General features: G+C 40.3%; 1 protein-coding gene across 3 annotated transcripts in view; it reads right to left on the reverse strand.

The window, feature by feature from the left end:
- The window catches only part of WWP2 (WW domain containing E3 ubiquitin protein ligase 2), a 167,245-nt gene that overhangs the window by 38,479 nt on the left and 107,674 nt on the right, over positions 1 to 21,092 (reverse strand). For 2 of the 3 annotated variants that reach the window (XM_064273835.1, XM_064273834.1), the window contains one exon: positions 14,659 to 14,869. In XM_064273835.1, the coding sequence (XP_064129905.1) occupies positions 14,659 to 14,869 (211 nt within the window). Of the gene's footprint in view, positions 1 to 800; positions 932 to 14,658; positions 14,870 to 21,092 lie in introns of those variants that run through there. The other variant, XM_023556622.2, reaches the window with a different exon arrangement.

Here is a 21,092-nt window from a genome sequence, read left to right on the forward strand (position 1 = left end):
TGCTGGAAGATGAGCAGAAAAGAGGAAGACCCTCAATGAGGTGGATAGACACAGTGGCTGCAACAATGAGCTCAAGCCTAACAACGATTGTAAGGATGGCTCAGGACCGGGCAGTGTTTCATTTTGTTGTGCGTAGGGTCGCTATGAGTCGGAACCGACTCGACAGCACCTAGCAGCAACAACATATATATAGATCTTCATTTAATCTAAAATGCCGTCGATTGTAAGCTTATTTAATATACTACTAAAAAACAAAAACACTGACAATTAAACCATGACACTCCAATGTCTATAAATCACATCTTGATTTTAAAGAGGTTAAAAGTAAAATAACATCTATTAATATACCAGAATCAATGAAATATGTATGTGCATAAAACTTTTACAACTTCAGAGTAAGGAAGGATTTTACACAAAATACAAAAGCCCGTGGAAAAGGTGAGGAAATTTGGATATTTTAAGTTTTAAACTCCTATGCAATAAAAGATACCATAAACACACTAAAAAGACAAGTCAAGGGCTAGGAGAAAATATTTGCAATGCACATAACTGAAAAGTAATTAGTATCCAGCATATATTAAGAAAACCCATTGCTCTCAAGTCAATTCCGACTTACAGCAACCCTATAGGACAGAATATAACTGTCCCATATAGTTCCCAAGGAGTGGCTGGTGGATTTCAATTGCCAATCTTTTGGTTAGCAGCCACACTCTTAATGCACCACCAGGGAACTTTGGCAAAGAATACTGAAGCCAGGATGTTCCTTAGAAGCGAAGATGAAGAGACTTCATCTCACATACCTTGGACATGATATCAGGAGGGAACAGTCCCTGAAGAAGGACATCATGCTTGATAAAATAGAGGGTCAACAAAAAAGAGGAACACCCTCAACGAGATGGACTGACACAATCAGTAGCTGCAACAATGAACTCACGCATAACACTGATCATGAGGATGGCGCAGGACCAGCAGTGTTTCATTCTTTTGTACACAGTGTCGCTATGAGTCAAAACCGACTCAACAGCACCTAACCACAACAACATATATTAAGAAATCCTGCAGATCAAAGAGAAAAAGACAGCCACATAGAAAAATGGACAAAAATATAATAGGCAATTCACAGAAATGGAAACCAAAGAACCAAATAAAAACATGTAAAAGGAGGTTCAATCACAACAGCAATCAAGGAGAGTCCAATTAAAACCAGAAAGGAACACCATTTACAACCATCAAAATGGCCAGAAAAAGGCTGACAATACTGAGCTTCAGCAGGAACACCTATGCCTGCTGGTAGAGTGTGAACCGGTGAACTGACTCAGAAAACAATGGGATAGTAGCTACTGAAATTGAAGCTCTTCATCCCCTACAACTCAGAAATCGCTGTTCCAGAAAATATTTTAAAAAACAAATATCTACACAAAAAATACATGTAGAAAAAAAAGTCATTGCAGGTTGTTTGGAATGGTGAAGAAACAGCAGAATGGATAAATAAAAATTTATTCATACCACGAAATGCTATGTATTCGTTTAAATGAAAATACCAAGTTTCATGTACAAAGGGAATGTGAGCAGAGAGGCGTTCACAGGGAACTTCAATTGTATCTATAATGTCTTATTGATCAAGTTTGAAAAGAGTTTTTAAAAAGTCTGTAGCAAATGCAGTATGTTATTAAAATTTGATAAAGCCGGGTGGTGAGCCCATGGGTATTATGTTATTCTCTGTTCTTACCTGCATGCTTCAAATATTTTACAACAAAAAAAAATTTTTTTTACACACATACTGATGTTACGTGAATTTCCTCTCAATTTTTAAAAAGCACATATTATAAGGCTTTTAAATTTTGGTAATGTGTGTGTGCACATCTATGTTTATATATGTGGTCTTGGGCAAGCTACTTAAAGTTTTCTCCCTTGCAAAATGAGGATAAAAGTGGCTACCTCACAGCAGTGTTGTGAGGACTGCATGTGATGATCTATGTATGACACTTAGCACTCCCCAACTCACCGTAAATGCTTAACACATGTTAACTGTTAATAATGGCCAGGAAAAAATAAATACGAGGTGCATAAACACCAAAAACCTGGATGGGTTTTTCTGGGGGTGATGGTGGTGGTTCTTCTTCATCTTCTATCTTTTTCTCCTAATTTTTCATCAGTGAGCTTTTATAATAAGATCAAAGAAGAAACTTGATTTTTAAGGACTTTTAAGTTTGAATCCACCAGGTGCTTCTTGGAAACCATATGGAGCAGTTCTACTCTGTCCTTATATAGGGTCACTAGGAGTCGGAATCAACTCGATGGCAATGGGTTTTTTTTGTTTTTTTATTGAGACCATGAAATCACTTACTCACTTGTTCAACAAACAGTTATCATTCAACTTCCTAGGAACCAAGTACTATGCTAGGTGCTGGGATACAAAGATGGACATGATAATCCCTGCTCTTGAGGGACTTTCAAAGAAGTATACTAAAAATAAGTTAGTAACTATGCATGAATACATACATACGAGCACGGCAAGAAAGTCTGTTGGCTCACCCTCTGACGACAAGGGAATCTCTGGAAATAGGCTTCTGTTGTAAGATGATGATGAGGAAGCCAGAACCTGCACTATGCGGCATTACCTCCCTTTTAAAAAACCCACTGCCACGGAGTTGATTCAGACTCATAGCAACCCTACAGGACAGGGTAGAACTGCCCCCACAAGGTTCCCAAGCCCTGGTGGTACAGTGGTTAAAAGCTCAGCTGCTAACCCAAAAGTCCACACCTCGAATGCGCCAGCCGCTCCCTGGAAACCCTATGGGGCAGCTCTGCTCTATCCTACAGGGTCGCTATGAATCAGAATCTTTTATAAACAGACCGCCACATCTTTCTCCCGTGGAGCAGCTGGTCGGTTTGAACCACTGACCTTTCAGTTAGCATTCAAGCACTTACCCACTGCACCACCCCCAGGGCTTCTTTCAGCATTTCCTAAGCATGTAATAATCCTTGCAGAGTGAAGAACTACACCATATTCAGCAAAGAAACAGGCTGGAGAAAGGCCTAGATAGTCATTTTAAACTGTTGTTACTCAAAGTATGGTCCACGGAACAAACTGTTACTGTTCTGGGACCTGGAAAGTACAGAAATGTCTAAGCATTTAGAACCTGTATAACAAACTGACAACATTGCCACAACATCCAAATACGTGGTCAGTAGATTCACCCTCACTGAACATAAGTAGGATTTGAAACAGACTGAGTTAAAACAAAAAACAACCACAAAAAATGACGGGCTTATTGTATGAGAGACTGACTTGATTCATAAATTGCCACTTAAAGCACAATAAAAATTTTAAAAAGAAAAATAAATGAATAAAATAAGGACACCATCTTCATGTAGGAGTAATGAAGCCTTTTTGGGAGAGGGCAGGCTAAGAAGAAAGGAAAGCCCAGGACAGAGCCTTGAGGAACCTCAGCACTTAATGTCAATGGGGAAGAATTTTTAAAAGAACCTGGGAGGGAGTGACAAAGAGTAAGGCAGAAAATCCGGTGAGATGGTACCATGGAAAAAAAAAAAAATCAATGACTGGTTCTTCAAAGATAGTTCGAGAAGCACTGTTTTAAAAATTCTTGGGTAAAAATCTTTGGCTCGTGTGGAAACAGTTTAGAATGAAATTAAATGGCAGTGGCTGATTTATAATTTAGCAGAGAAGCTCCAAATTTCAACATTTATTAAAGTGTCTCTACAAACAAAACATCAAAGAACTCTTACAAGGATGTCATCCTTGGTGGCGTCTCAAGCACTACCTGATGAAAATGCCTCTGGATCTCAATGATTTGGAATGTGGTTGAGGAGATGGCAAATCCAAAAGATCTAGAAAACACCCCTCCCTCAATTAATTCTAGTCTGAGGCAGAAAACAGACACAGTGGTCAATGACTGAGGGAGAAAAAAGATGGTGTGAAAAGGCAACAGGGAGGTAAGTCGGCAGTCCAAAGCACAACGCCCTCCCTTATGTAAGAAACCACAGCAGTGTGCTGGTTGCCAGGGTAAAATAATGTGCCTCTGTGTGCAAGTGCCTGAGTGAGCTGCAGAGACCTGGACGCTCTTGGAGTTTATCTAAGCCATGTACACACAGTCTGTTAATGAGTACTCATTCCCCAAAGTAGGCTCAGTGCTGATAAAAAAAAGATGCAGGCCCAGCTAACCATAGTGGCCTCATGTCCCACTGCCCCCTTCCTGGACCACTCTCTCACTATGCTTCCTGTGCCTTCCCAGCACCCCTCCTATAATGGACGTTTGCCATCTGAAAAATCCCCATCCTTCCAATTGGTTTTTTTCATGCTAATTAAATTAAAATCTATATAAAAGCATAAGCAACAAAGGAAAAAAGCAGATAAATTAGATGTCAACAAAACTAAAAAAATTTTTCCATCAACGAACTTTACCAAGAATGTGAAGAGGCAACCTACAGAATTGGTGAAAATATTTGAGAACCACATATCTGATATGTGTTTAATATCCAGAATATAAAAAGAAATCCTAAAACTCAACAACAACAAAAAGATAACCCAAATTTAAAACTGAGCAAAGGACTGGAATAGACATTTCCCCCAAAGAAGATAGACAAATAAGCGTATGAAAAGATACTCAACATCGTTAGTCTTTAAAAAAAAAAAAACACCTGTTGCCAAGTCGGTTCCAACTCATAGTGACGTTAAAGGACAGAGCAGAAATGCCCCACAGAGTTTCCAAGGAGCACCTGGTGGATTTGAGCTGCTGACCTTTTGGTTAGGAGCTGTAGCACTTAACCACTGGGCCACCAGGACTCCCATTAGTCACTAAACCCACTGCTAGGGAAAGGCAAATAAAAACTACAATGACATGCCAGTTCATACCCAGCAGGATGGCTCTAATCAGAAAAAAAGTGTTGGTCAGGATGCAGAGAAACTAGACTGCTTATGCAATGCTGGCGGGAATGTAAAATGATGTAGCTCTGACAGAAAACACTTCAGCAGTTCCTCAAAAACATAAACATAGAATTATCATGTTCTTGTTGTTGTTAGGTGCCGTTGAGTCAGCTCCGACTCCTAGGGACTCTGCACAACAGAACGAAACACTGCCTGGTCATGCATCATCCTTACAGTCATTGTTATGCTTGAGCTCATTGTTGCAGCCACTGTGTCAATCCACCTCATAGAGGGTCTTCCTCTTTTCCGCTGACCCTGTACTTTGCCACACATGATGTCCTTCTCCAGAGACTGATCCCTCCTGACAACATATCCAAAGTATGTAGGACGCAGACTCGCCATCCTTGCCTCTAAGGAGCATTCTGGCCACACTTCTTCCAAGACAGATTTATTCTTTCTTCTGGCAGTCCATGGTATATTCAACATTCTTCACCCATGCCACAATTCAAAAACATCAATTATTCTTCAGTCTTCCTTATTCATTGTCCAGTTTTCACATGCATATGATGCCACTGAAAATACCATGGCTTGGGTCAGGTGCACCTTAGTCTTCAAGACGACATCTTTGCTCTTCAACACTTTAAACAGGTCCTTTGCAGCAGATTTGCCCAGTGCAATGCGTCTTTTGATTTCTTGACTGCTGCTTCCACAGCTGTTGATTGTGGATCCAAGTAAAATGAAATCCTTGACAACTTCGATCTTTTCTCCGTTTATCACGATGTTGCTCATTGGTCCAGTTGTGAGGATTTTTGTTTTCTTTATGTTGAGGTGCAATCCACACTGAAGGCTGTGGTCTTTGATCTTCATTAGGAAGTGCTTCAAGTCCTCTTCCCTTTCAGCAAGCAAGGTTGTGTCATCTGCATAACGCAGGTTGTTAATGAGTCTTCCTCCAATCCTGATGCCCCATTCTTCATATAGTCCAGCTTCTCGGATTATTTTCTCAGGATACCATACAGGTATGGTGAACGAATGCAATCCTGAGGCACACCTTTCCTGACTTTAAACTAATCAGTATCCCCTTGTTCTGTCCAAACAACTGCCTCTTGATCTATGTAAAGGTTTCTCATGAGCACAATTAAGTGTTCTGGAATTCCCATTCTTCACAATGTTATCCATAATTTGTTATGATCCACACAGTCGAATGTCTTTGCATAGTCAATAAAACACAGGTAAACATCCTTCTAGTATTCTCTGCTTTCAGCCAGGATCCATCTGACATCAGCAATGATATCCCCGGTTCCACATCCTCTTCCAAAACTGGCCAGAGTTTCCGGCAGTTCCCTGTCGATATGCTGCTGCAGCCATTTTTGAATGATCTTCAGCAAAATTTTGCTTGTGTGTGATATTAATGATATTGTTCTATAATTTTCACATTCGGTTGGATCACCTTTCTTGGGAATAGGCATAAATATGGATCTCTTCCAGTCAGTTGGCCAGGAAGCTGTCTTCCATATTTCTTGACATAGATGAGTGAGCACCTCCAGCGCTGCATCCGTTTGTTGAAACACCTCAATTGATATTCCATCAATTCCTGGAGCCTTGTTTTTTGCCAGTGCCTTCAGAGCACCTTAGACTTCTTCCTTCAGTACCATCGGTTCCTGATCATATGCTACTTCTTGAAACGGTTGAACATCGATTAATTCTTCTTGGTATAATGACTCTGTGTATTCCTTCCATCTTCTTTTGATGTTTCCTGCATCATTTAATATTTTCCCCATAGATTCACTGCTGCAACTCGAGCCTTGAATTTTTCCTTCAATTCTTTCAGCTTGAGAAACACCGAGCGTGTTCTTCCCTTTTGGTTTTCCATTTCCAGCTCTTTTCACGTCATTATAATACTTTGTCTTCTTGAGCCACCCTTTGAAATCTTCTGTTCAGTTCTTTTATTTCATCAATTCTTCCTTTTGCTTTAGCCGCTCGACGTTCGAGAGCAAGTTTCAGAGTCTCCTCTGACATCCATCTTGGTCTTTTCTTTCTTTCCTGTCTTTTTAATGACCTCTTGCTTTCGTCATGGATGGTGTCCTTGATGTCATTCCACAACTCATCTGGTCTTTGGTCACTAGTGTTCAATGCGTCAAATCTATTCTTCAGGTGGTCTCAAAATTCAAGTGGGATATACTTAAGGTCATATTTTGGCTCTCGTGGACTTGCTCTGATTTTCTTCAGTTTCAGCTTGAACTTGCATATGAGCAACTGATGGTCTGTTCCACAGTCGGCCCCTGGCCTTGTTCTGACTGATGATATTGAGCTTTTCCATTGTCTCTTTCCACAGATGTAGTCAATTTGATTTCTGTGTGCTCCATCTGGCAAGGTCCATGTGTGTAGTCGCCATTTATTTTGGTGAAAGAAGGTATTTGCAATGAAGAAGTCGTTGGTCTTGCAAAATTCTATCATTTGATCTCCAGCATTGTTTCTATCACCAAGGCCATATTTTCCAACTACTGATCCTTCTTCTTTGTTTCCAACTTTTACATTAAAATCACCAGTAATTATCCATGCATCTTGATTGCATGTTCGATCAATTTCAGACTGTAGCAGCTGATAAATATCTTCTATTTCTTCATCTTTGGCCCTAGTGGTTGGTGCCTAAATTTGAATAACAGTCGTATTAACTGGTCTTCCTTGTCGGCGTATGGATATTATCCTATCACTGACAGCATTGTACTTCAGGATAGATCTTGAAATGTTCTTTTGGATGATGAATGCAAAACCATTCCTCTTCAAGTTGTCATTCCCAGCATAGTAGACTGTATGATTGTCCGATTCAAAATGGCCAATACCAGTCCATTTCAGTTCACTAATGCCTAGGATATCGATGTTTATGCATTCCATTTCATTTTTGATGATTTCTAATTTTCCTACATTCATACTTCATACATTCTAGGTTCCAATTATTAACGGATGTTTGCAGCTGTTTCTTCTCATTTTGAGTCATGCCACATCAGCAAATGAAGGTCCTGAAAGCTTTACTCCATCCACGTCATTAAGGTCGACTCTACTTTGAGGAGACAGCTCTTCCCCAGTCATCTTTTGAGTGCCTTCCAACCGGGGGGGCTCACCTTCCAGCACTACATCAGACAATGTTCCGCTGCTATTCATGAGGTTTTCACTGGCTAATGCTTTTCAGAAGTAGACTGCCGGGTCCTTCTTTCTAGTCTGTCTTAGCCTAGAAGCTCAGCTGAAACCTGTCCTCCATGGGTGACCCTGCTGGTATCTAAATACCAGTGGCATAGCTTCCAGCATCACAGCAACATGCAAGCCCCCATAGTACGACAAACTGACAGACGTGTGGGGGAGAACTGTCATATGACCTCGCAATTCTGCTCTTAGGTATGTGCCCAAAAGACTTTTAAAGTGGGGACACAAAGACTTGTACGCCAATGTTCTTTGCAGCATTATTCAGAATAGCAAAAGGTAGAAATAATTTATGTCCACCAACAGATGAATGGATAAAGAAAATGTGGTATATCCATACAATGGAATATTATTCATCCATGAAGAGAAATGAAGTTCTGGTAAAAGTTATGACATGCAAGAACCTTGAAAACATTTCGCTGAGTGAATAAGTCAGACACAAAAGGACAAATATTGTATGATCTCACTTACAAGAAATACTTAGAACAGACAATGAGTAAAAGACAAGTTTATTAGTGATTACCAGAGGCTGGGTGAGGGGGAAATAGGAAGCTATTGCTTACGATGTGCTGAGTTTCTGTTTCGGGTGATGAAAAACTTTTGGAAATGGATAGTGGTAATGGTCGCACAATACTATGAATACAATTAATGTCACTGAACTGCACGCTTAAAAAGGGTTAAAATGGCAAAGATTTTACCATATATGTTTTACCACAATAACTTTTTTTTTTTTTTTTAATTGAAAGCATCAGAAAGCAGGAGAGTTTAGGGCACAAACCAAAAACACCCGTTGCCATCGAGTCAATTCCAACTCATAGTGACTCTATAGGACAGGGTGGAACTGCCCCATAGGGTTTCCAAGGAGCAGCTGGTGGATTTGAACTTTGGACTTTTGGGTTAGCAGCCAAACACTTAACCACTGCTCTACCAGGGCCTCTTAGAGAATAAAGAGAGAGAAAATGTATGAGGGGGTTGTATTTGGATTAACGTATTCCTGCTTTCGGTAACCTTTAGTCCTTAAAAAAACACAGACGTGTGTAACCTCTTTATGACCAGAGCCTGTTACAAGTGTCGGAAAGACAAGGTGCCAACCTGAAAAACAACCACTTGGAATCCTCAAGTGAGCCTTACTCACTAAACCAGAAAAACACAACAAAACAAAACCTTTTGTCCTCAAGTCAATTCTGACTCATAGCAACCTGTAGGATAGAGCAGAACCGCCCCATAGGTTGTCCAAGGCTGTAATCTTTAAGGAAGCAGACTGGCATGTCTTTCTCCTGAGGAAAGATATCCTGAGGAGAGATAGCGGGTTCAAACCACTGACCTTTAGGTTACTAGCCAAGCGCTTAACCACCATGCCACCAGGGCTCCAACCTTGTTCATTATTATTCAGTAAAGGAGACTGAAGGAGTAGAGAAGGTAAAGTTGGAAAGAGATAGACACAACTGAAGCTTTGAGAAAACAATCTAGCTTGGCTCAGAAACACATTAAAAGCAAACCCGTTGCCGTCAAGTCAATTTTGACTCAGTGACCCTATAGGACAGAGTAGAACTGCCCATCGTGTTTCCAAGGAATGCCTGCTGGATTCGAACTGCCAATCTTTTGGTTAGCAGCCGTAGCTCTTAACGACTACGCCACGAGGGTTTTCCAGAAACACAGTAAAAAAAAAAAATTTCCATCAAGTCAATTCTGACTCATAGTGACCCTACGAGACAGAGTAGAACTGCCCCATAGGGTTTTCAAGGAGCGTCCAGTGGATTTGAATGGCTGACCTTTTGATGAACAGCTGTAGCACTTAACCACTACAACACCAGGGTTTCCAGAAACACAATAGCCAAGAGGAAACACACTTCCCAGCATCCCTCTGTGTATAAGGAACCCCTAGTGAGCAGGGAAGACCCTCTCAGAGCCTGTGAGAGATGCATGTTTGAACAAGAAGCTAGTCAGCCCAGTGAGTGACAGCATCAGATTCAACTTTCTTGCCCTTGGGAAGAAAATGTGATATTCCTCGGCTTGCTGTTTCTTCAAGGCATCAAAGTAGAATACATTCATTTAGGAGAAGAGGGGAAAAAAAAAAAAAAAGACGGCATTTAAATTTATTCGTTACAAATATTTCTTGGGGATCTACTTTGTATCAGGCTCCCTGCCATCTTGGACTTTTCCACCCAGCAGGCCAAACAGACATGTGACAAGTAATTACAAGAGTTATAACAGAAGTACATATCGCAAATTTAACCTCCTCTACATTACCAGGAAGGATCCCCAGAGGAATTATTGATTCAGCTGTGATTTGAAGATGTAAAGGAATTAATGGACAAACAGTGAGGAAGGCTTCAGAAAGAGCAACCAGGTACGTGCAGTGAGAGGATGGTGCATTTGTGAAACTAAAACAAGTTATTGTCGCTAGAGCTTAAAAAGCAGAGAGTACCTTCCATGGGAGGTTCGAGGGTGAGTGGGGTCGTATCATGCAGGGTTTTTTAAGCCTTGTTAAGGACTTGGGAATTTATCCCTAAAGGCAATAGGAAGCCACTGCGGCATTTTAAACAGTGGAATGAAATGTTCAGATTTTTATTTAAAAAGTGTCAAAATAGATGAGAGGGAATAATAGCTAATAGTCATCTGAGGGACAGATAATGGTAATTTGGTCTGGAATATGGCAAAAATATACAGAAAAGTGGACAGACTTGAGAGTCAAGAGAATCACTCTTTCACTTAACAACAATTTCCTGGGGTCCCACTATGCATCAAGCACTTTGCTAAGCGATGGACATACAGTGGCAGACAAAAAAGAACTGATTTCCACTCACATGGTACTTACAGTATCGTGGGGGAGATAGTCACTCAATAAATCATTATTTAAATGACACTTGTAATGAGTGCTAAGAAAAAAAAGTATAGAGTCCTGAGACAGCATGATCTAGAAGGCCAGAGAGATACAGGGCTTGATGCTTGGATGGATGTCAGCAAGAAGGAAAAGACGTCTGGCCTGATGATCAGTTAGATGAATGGTGGCATCATTTTCAGGATGGAGACTAGATTCTAGCCAGGCTGTGGTGGGTAGATAATGAGTTCCATTTTAGACAGGTTGGATTTAAGACTCTGGGTTAAGAAACTCAAGTGGAGCCATCCAGGCAGTGGTCAATGGGTAAGGAGAGAGGAATGGACTCAAGATACAGACATAGAAGTTGACTTTAGATCCCAGTGGAAGCCAAGGGAATGGGTGAGTTCACCAAGGAAGAGAACTCAGAGTGCCCAGGGCAGGGATTCTAAAACAATCTGAGCGCAAGGACCATTTCTTATTCAGCAAAGCACTTGCCCTGGACCTGGCATGTCATAAGTACTAACAAATATTTTGTTTAACGAATCATGTAAAATCTTTAATATATTACTTGGACAGTAGTAGATGCTCAATTAAACAGAAACTAGATTTCTATATCCTCATAGAAGATAAAGATATTCTGCAAATCCAGGGAGAAAGCACATTTCCTATGTAATGCCACTTCACTCTCTCTGTACACAAGAGACTGACTCTGTTGGTATTTGGATTAGAATGATACATTTCACTATCATTGCTTCCTTGACTCCTGAAGCCAAGATACCAGGAATAAATAACCTGTCCTGTCTTGAAGCAGCAGTGAAGAAAACAAATGATATATTGCAATGGGCAAATCTGCTGCAAAAGACCTCTTTAAAGTGTTAAGAAGCAAAGATGTCACTTTGAGGGATAAGGTGCACCTGACCCAAGCCATGGTATCTTCAATTGCCTCATATGCATACAAAACCTGGACAATGAACAAGGAAGGCTGAAGAAGAATTGATGTCTCTGAATTATGGTGTTGGCAAAGAATACTGAATATACCATAGCCTGCCAGGAGAATGAGCAAATCTGTCTGAGAAGAAGTAAGGCCAGAATGCTCCTTAGAAGTGAGGATGACAAGACTTCTTCATCTCATGTACTTTGGACAGTTATCAGGAGGTACCTGTCCCTGGAGGACATCATGCTTGGTAAAGGGTCAGTGAAAGAGAGGAAGACCCTCAACAAGACGGACTGACACAGTGGCTGCAAGATGAGCTTAACCATAGCAACAACTGTGAGAATGGTGCAGGATTGGGCAGCATTTCGTTCTGTTGTAGTCAGTGCCACTATGAATTGGAACCAACTTGACAGCACCTAACAACAACTTGTCTGGATCTCCTTAAGTTGTAAATAAACTGGGTGGGGACAGTAGGTCAAAGAATTGAAAGCTCACTGTAGAAAGCATGCCTGCTGAGGGTTGCCTCACAGGACAGAAAGCTGAAAGCCTGTTGTTCTCACTACTACATACCAGCCATGCTACTGGCACTCTCCAGTTAGACAGTTGATGCTCTTGAGGCCCTGAGACAGCTCACAAAGTGCACAAGTTCTCCTAGTCGTCTTAGAGATGGGCGCCTGGAAGCCTGTCTGGACTAGAGAACTGGGCCCCCACCACCCTTCTCTGGACCATCATACATGTTAAAATGGGGGGAGGGGGGAGGGGGGAGGGGGGAGGGGGGAGGGGGGAGGGGGGAGGAGGGGTGGCAGCCTCCTCAGATCTGTACATGGGCCTAGTCACGTTCTAAATGCTCCAGGGAAAAGATGCCGTTCAAACTCTACCTCAGAAACGTGTTTCAGCCTCTGGCAGGACGAGGGAGGGAAATCAGCTTCCCTGGGCTGCTCAATCCACCAGACTTAGAATAAAGAGCTTTTTCAGAGCCTGGAGTTTTCCAGCTGCCTGGAAACAGGAAGCGCCCAATCCCTGAGAACAGTAACCCTCACACACAACCTACATAAAGACATGTTGAGCCATTAGCCCTAATTGCCTGTGACTGACACAGGAGTGAAGCCGGCCTTCCAGGCATTTGCTCAGCGGAAAGAAAACAAACAGCTCACAGGGGACACAGGCAGCCATTTTCTCTCCTTCTGCTAACATGATTCTGCTCTGCTCCCCCAAAATTACAGCATACAGATTTGAAATTATAAACCAGACAAAGGTCTTTCAAGTAGTCCTTACCACATACAAAAGAGAAAAGTCATCTCTGTAGGGAGTAATTAGATATAAGCAATTGGTTATTAATTTTTTCACAAAATCAAAAAATTCACAAAAATTTTTCAGAGTGGCCCCTCAACACCCCTGATTCTCTCCAGATTTTCAATATTAAGAATATTTGCAATACTTTTCATTCCTTCAGTGTACTTAATTAAGAGATATAAGTTAGGTAGGTGCTAAGGGCTAGAGATCCATTACGTACATTGTGTAAAAACTGCATGATTTTTACCTTCAGATTTAGGGTTTTTGTTTCAATATCTGGGTTTTTCTACAGTGGGTTAAGAATAATATAGCACATTATACATCAAGCAAGAGAAGATGAATTTGATTCTCTTCCTTTATGAATGTAAGGGCCCAGAAGACCACACACCACATCAAGCAAACATCAGCCTGATGGTGACTGCAACCACACTGGTTTCCTTGGTACCAAACTGATAACGAGGACAGACAGCAGGACCACAATGGGAATATCCCCGACTATAATGACTGTCGCTAAGCCTGTCTAGTTCAGAAGCAATCCCCTCCTTTATGGCTCCTTCACGATCACTTCAAAAATGTTCACCAGGTGCAACATCCATCATTCACTGGATGCTTCACGCGTCTCACCTTATTTGAGCCTCTCAATTTCCTGGAGAGACATGTATGGTTATTATCTCCATGTTACAGAGGAGGACATGAGCTCAGAGTCAATAATTCACTCAGTCAAGGTCACATACATGGAACAGGGATTCAAACCCAGATCGATTTGTTTCCCAAGTCCATGCTCTTAATACATAGCCAAACCTGATCTTCCCTTTGGCTTACTGGGGCCAATCTTCTTACCATCCAGGGTCTTTACCATAAGATTTAATTCTGATCTAAAGAATGGCAGGAAAACTGGCAGCCCGTGTTAACATCAGACCTTGATACAGGGAGCCAAAAAAAATAAACAAATCTGTTGCCGTCGAGTCAATTCCGACTCATACTGACCCTATAGTACAGAGCAGAACTGTCCCATAGGGTTTCCAAGGATCAGCTGATGGAGTCAAACTGCCAACGTTTTGGTTAGTAGCTAAGCTCTTAACTACTGTGCCACCAGGGCTCCACATGGAGCCAGACAACATATAGTATCAAAGTCTAAAGCCTAAGTCCTCCATAGGAAGATAAGACACAAATCAATACAGAAAAGCTATTTTCTACGCAGGATCTATGCACACACCCTCCAATGATTCAGGAAGGCAAAATGAGTTCCTTGTTCCATAAAAGCCACACTCAAAGAGTCAAGCTATTCATTCTAACTCACGGTATAAGGTAGTATTGATTCTGTCCTAGATGATTTAGATTCTTCTTAAGATTTATGTAGAGCAAGCAGTTCTTCCATACCTCCCTGGCTCCTATGCATGGCAGCCTCCCCTCTTCCCAGAGACCACTGGCCACTTGGTAATAATAACCATGTTGTTTCTGCCCCAGTGAGGGAGGCTTGGTCTTTGGGACGGGGGGAAGCACTATTGTGGGTCAGAAAGCACTCACCCAGCAGGCAGAGCATCAAGGGCCTGGGCAGTCGCTGGGAGCTGCTGAGTGCCCGAGGTGCCTGGCTCCTCTCCTTCAGCTGGTGTGGCCGGAGCAGGAAGAGAGGCTGCATTGGGGTTTGGAGTCACACTCGACACTGCAGCAGGTGGGGATGTCACACCAACAACAGAGGGTTCTTCAGGGTCAGTGGCTGAAGCGGGTTCGTCACTCACTGAAAATGCAGAAATCATATTTTAAAGATCAGCTAAGAATTTTGCTCATGTTTATTACGTTATTTGTTTAACATGCTAACACACCACCTATAATGTTACCGTAAATGTATTAGGCGACAGGGAAAGCTCTTACAATACACAACTTAGGAAATTATAGCAAACCAGTCACACCTGACCTAAGAAAATCAAAGATAAATCTCAAACAATTAAATACCACCTCTTTTACATAACTTCATTAGGTTTTTATAACATACTGTGGTTACATTTATTACAATAAAAAAGTAGCAGGAAAGATAAAGATAACAGGGAAGGGTTTTGGTGCTAAATGGAGCAAACCAAAAACAAAACCAAACCCACTGTTGTCGAGTCGATTCCGATTCATGGTGACCCTTTGGAGTAGGGCCAAAGCCAAATTTTTAGGGTCATATACTTTTCTTTAAACCTGCCAGTTGTCTACTAGGCAAGAATAACACCTTCTTTCAAAAAGCTCCAGACAATATCAGTCCAAAGGACTAACGGAACACACGAACCACAGCCTCCACCAACCTGAGCCCAAAAGAACTTACACAGCGCCCAGCTACCACCACCGATTGCTGGAACAGGGATCACAATAGGGGGTTCTAAGACAGAGTGGAAGAAAAATGTAGAACAAAATTCAAGGTGGCAAAAAAAAAAAAAAAGACCAGACTTACTGGTCTGAAAGGGACTGGAGGAACCTGAGACTATGGCCCCTGGACACCCTGCTAATTCAGAACTGAAGCCACTCCCCAAGGCTACCTTTCAGCCAAAGATCAGACAGGTCTATAAAACACACGTGAGGAACGTCGTCTTAGTTCAATCACGTATATGAGACCAAAAGGGCAACACCTACCCAAAAGCAAAGAAGAAGGCAGAAAGGGACAGGAAACCTAAGAATGGAAACCGGGAACCCAGAGTATAAACGGAAAGGGGCAGAATGCTGAGACATTGTGGGGATTGCAACCAATGTCATAAAACAATTTGTGTATAAATTTTTGAATGAGAAACTAATTTGTGCTGTAAACTTTCACCTAAAACATAATAAAAAGATTTTTTAACAAAGAAATATCAAAGGGGAAGAAAAAAAAGCTCCAAACACAAAAGAAGGCAGAAAACTTCCAATAATGTTTTCATTCTTTTAAAGACTCATGCTCAAAGTAGGAAGCAAGGATTAGTGCTCCAGATGAAAAAGATGGGGCTCAGAAGCTAAGGGACTTGTCTCCAAGGTAACAAAAGACAGAGACAGAAGTGAAACAAGCAGTTGCCAAGTCTGCTTATTTCTCCATTTCTTTGAGGATCACGTACGTTCATAAGGACCCCAAGGCACTGCAATATCCTCTAAATCAAGAGCCAAATAAGTTTTTTGAAGAATTACAATTCTTTGAAAATGAATAAGGCATATGCGGAGAATTTTCTATTACGTGATTGCATATGTGTACATTAATACTAGAATTTCGTAGGAAAAACCCTTCGTCGTCTTTTAGCCTCATCTTCCTAATTCAAATACTCTTTTTATAGTTTTCCTAACAAATGGTTATCCAGCTTCTTGAGCATTCCTCTGACAGGGAGCTCACTACAGAGCCATTTAATTGTTGAACAGATGTAACTGCCAGAAAGGTTTTTATTATGTTAATTTCAATTCAACTAGCTGGTCTTAGTTTCCCATCCCCACACCAAAGCAATGTGAAACAAGTATCTGGCCACCTTGTTTCTCATTAGCCATCTCTTTTCCAGTGTAAAGGCTCACCATTTCTTCATTGTTTTTTAAATGGCCCTGTTTCTACACCCTCGTCCTTACCATGCATCTGGCTGCCGTGTTCTAGATATCATCTTCTATTGCTGCTGCTAAATAATGATATCAGGAACTGAACATAATAATTCAAATACCATCAGACCAGCAGAGTCAGATTACCAATATAAACAGCAATACAAATATACTAGTTAACCTTTGGAAGAAAGGCCTGGCAATCTACTTCCAAAAAGCAGCCAGTAAAAACCCTATAAATCACAATGGTCCAATCTGCAACCAATCATGGTGATGGCGTAGCTCCTGGCAGCATTTCATTCCATTGCGCATAGAGTCTCTATGAGTCAGGTGTCAACTCAAAAGCAGCTAACAACAACAGCAGCTAACATTTATGGGACGCTCGGTGTGTGCCAGACAAGGTGCAAAGCACTTTACATGGATTATCGCATTTAAGCCTCACATGCAATCCTCCCCCACCCCCATCAAAGAATTAAGTACAACTAACATCCCCCATTTTAACATCCCCCATTTTGCAGTTGAGGAAACTGAGTCTCAGAGAAGTCAATAACCTGCCCAAGGTCACATGGCAACTATTTCACAACCCTACTGTCTGCTAGGAAACCCTGGTGGTGTAGTGGTTAAAAGCTATGTCTGCTAACCAAAAGATTGGCAGTTCGAATCCACCAGGCGCTCCTTGGAAACTCTATGGGGCAGTTCTACTCTGTCCTGTAGGGTCGCTATGAGTCGGAATCGACTCAACGGCAATGGGTTTGGTTTTTGGTTTTGGACTATCTGCTAAGAGTCAGAATCAAAGGCAATGGGTTTTAATGGGACTGTCTGCCTCCAGAGCCCGGACCACTCATTCGCACACTCTGCTCCTCCCTCTGCACGTGTTCTAATGTGAGCCAAGACTGTAATAACTCTGAAGCAACCACATGACCCAACTGGCTAACATGAGATTGGCCATCAGCTGAAACTAAAATTTCTTCACAAGATATGATGCCAAGTTTGGTCTTACCAAATAATAAGAGCCTGAGGCTAGGGACTGCCTACAATTTATTCATTTGCTTTCTCCTCTGTGTATGAAATACTGTCTGGAACATAAATTAAATAACTTGTTTAATAAATGACTAAATCCTGTGCAACTGATGTTTCCCCAACATAAATGCAAGGTTTTACATTTATATTTCTATTCTATCTCATCCAAGTTAGTAAAACACAATATATGTCAATTCTCTTTAGGCGAATCTACAAATTTAACTCAATTCCAACTTAAAAAAGATATAATCATGAGTTTGAGAGCTAGATAAATTCATTCTAAAACGTATAAGGAAAAATATATACACAAGAATAGTTACGAAAGGCTAAAGAAGAAGAGTGTGTAGGAAGACTAGTTCTCTAAAGTATTAAAGTATACTACAAAGCTACAACAATTAAAACAGTGTGATACTGCTAGAGGAATACAAGAAAATGCAGAAGCAGAATTCAATACACATACCAATTTAGTATATGACGAAGATGGCATTTTATTTATTAACTTTACAAAGATGCCATTTTAAATGGATTATTCAATAAACACTGCTGGGATGACTGGGTAGTACACTTGGGAAAAAATTAAGTTGTACCCCTAACTCATTCTTTACATCAAAATAAATTCCAGGTGGATCAGAAATGTTGACATAAAAAAATGAAACTACAGAGGAACTAAAGAAAACAGGGAAGCATACCTTTATAATCTCAAAGTGAAGACTTCTTGAAGCATCACATGAAATGTAGAAGCCATAAAAGATTGATGAATTCAACTACATTAAAATTAAAAATTTCTACATAGCAAAAAACACCATAAGCAACGTCAAAAGAAAAACAGCAAACTGGGAAAAATTATTACCGACTCATATTACAAATCAATGACTAATTTCTTTCATATGAAAAAGAACCTCTACAAATCAACAAGAAAAAGATCAAAAATATGAACAAACACCTAACAGTAAAGGAAATATAAATTACTCTTTCACATATGAAAAATGCTCAATTTCAATTATGATACAAGAAGTGTAATTTAAGGGTATAATGAAATACCATTTTTCAATCTATCAGATTGACCAGGATGAAAATATTTAATCACACACTGGCAAGGGTATAAGGAATTTTCACATATTGCTGGTGGGAGTGGAAATTGCCAGAAGTCTTTGGAGAACGATTTGGTAATATCAAAAATTTAAATGCAATAATCTGGGAGTAAGGAGAAGAAGTGGGCAGAAGAGAGATAGATGGGCCTGCAGATGAAATTAAAATGGCCATGAGTCAATAATAGTTGAAGTTGGGTGATGGGTTCATTTCAACATTCTTTTAAATTTTATATATATTCAATTTTTGTGGCACAGATGGAGAAGGCACATAATTTCTAGTTGTCCCTCTTTTGCCATGTTAGCCACCATTGATGATTATTGCCCAAATCCATTAATTCACTGGAGGCTGCAAAATAGTAATATTCTAATTATTCTATTAAAAACCAAAAGAACCCATTGCCAACGAGTCAATTCCGACTCATAGTGACCCTACAGGACAGAGTAGAACTGCCCCATAGGGTTTCCAAGGAGCAGCTGTTGGATCCAAGCTGTGGATGTTTTGGTTAGCTGCTGAGCTCTTAACCGCTGCACCACCAGGTCTCCTAATTCTTTTAAGCCTTCTTCATTTATTAGCTGGAATACTTCTATAAAGAGAAACTGTCCTTTATCAACTATTTGCCTAACCTGCAAATCTAGTTAGAAGGGTTCCCACCAGGACTGTATCTGTTTACAGGACTACCCAGGAGCCTTTGATTCACCAGAGTAGCTCATCTGCTTAGTGGTACACCTTGAGTCTGGATTTGGACATGGAAAAACATGAAAGCTGGATATCCTAGTGTTGACAAGCTTTCTGTGCCCATGCTTACACACTCTGCTCTCAAAGACTGTGTATGTATATGTCTGTATGTCTGTGTGTGTCTCTGTGTGTGTATATATATGTGTGTGTATATATATGTGTGTGTATATATATATAAAAAAATAATAAAAAATATATTTTTTTACATATATAGGTATATATAAAATATAAATATATATAAAAACCAAACCCACTGCCGTTGAGTCGATTCCAACTGTATATATACAGAACATGAGAGCTTAAAAGAACCTCAGAGGTAAATCCACCCCATCATAGATTATAGTCAGAAGAAACTAAAGTTCAGACAAATTAAGTTACTGGCCCAAAGTCACTCTGGCAAACCAGTGACAGGGTACCATATTCAAACCATCATGTGGCTTCAAGTAGAGAGAAAAAGTGGGTCATCAATACAATTTCATCCTGTCTTAAAGAACTGCTATATTTTACACCTTCTCTCATTCAATATGGCCAATGTTCTGTAACCATTAATCCTAGTTATTTGATATACACAACTTTTCTACTCTTATTTCCTTACTTTTTACTACTTCCACTCTATCTCCTCCATTCTTGCCTCCATGTCTTTGCTCACATCAGCCCTCCTTCCAGGGTGCCCTCCCCACCACTTCTGCCTAGGGTGATTATTCTGTCTTCAGAGTCCATAGCACCTGTGTTCTACACAACCACACAACCATTGTGAAACCTGCTGTGCTGATATGTAGCTGACGATGCATTTTCAACTTTCTTTTTGGAAACAGATTATAGGGTAGGGGCCTAATCTTATACTTCTTTACAATGTCTTTAGTACTTCGCAAAAATGGCATTTGATAAATGTTTGCTCAATAAAGACTTGTTAAATAACTGGGATATCCCATGAAATCCTGACCCTAAACCTCCAACCAAGGAACCAAATCCCATGAGGTGTTTGGCTCCGTAGCCTAGCAGCTAATCTTTTTTTGTTATTGTTAATAAATATATCTATTACACAACTTTTGCCAATTCCACTTTTTATAGATGTACAACTTAGTGACAGCAATTAATAGGCTGTGCAACCCCACCCTTAATCAATGCAATTTTTCCATCACCATAAACCAAAACTCCGTAAGCAATAACTCCTCACCCTTTCCCCCTCTTTCCCACCCCTGGTAACCACAAATAAACTTTGATCTCTATTTAAAAAAAAAAAAAAAAAAAGACTTGTTAAATAAACCTAATAATCTAACAAAAGAAAGATTTGAAATAAAACTACCTGAAATTTGTACAACATTACTAATTGTAAAGCAGGGTCTTTTAAAAAATAATAAACTTTTATTTTGGAATAATTTTGAATTTTTAGAAAAGTTACAAAGGTAGCACAAAGATAGTGTGCCCTTCACCCGGTGTCTTCTAATGTTACATAATCATGACGTATTTGTCAAAACTAAAAAAAAAATTAACATTAGTACATTACTATTAACTAAACTCCAGACTTTATTTGGATGTTACCAGCTTTTCCACTAATGTCCTCTTTCAGTTCTAGGATCCAGTTCAGGATC

Source organism: Loxodonta africana, chromosome 21 (assembly GCF_030014295.1).
Source record: "Loxodonta africana isolate mLoxAfr1 chromosome 21, mLoxAfr1.hap2, whole genome shotgun sequence".
Lineage (NCBI taxonomy): Eukaryota > Metazoa > Chordata > Mammalia > Proboscidea > Elephantidae > Loxodonta > Loxodonta africana.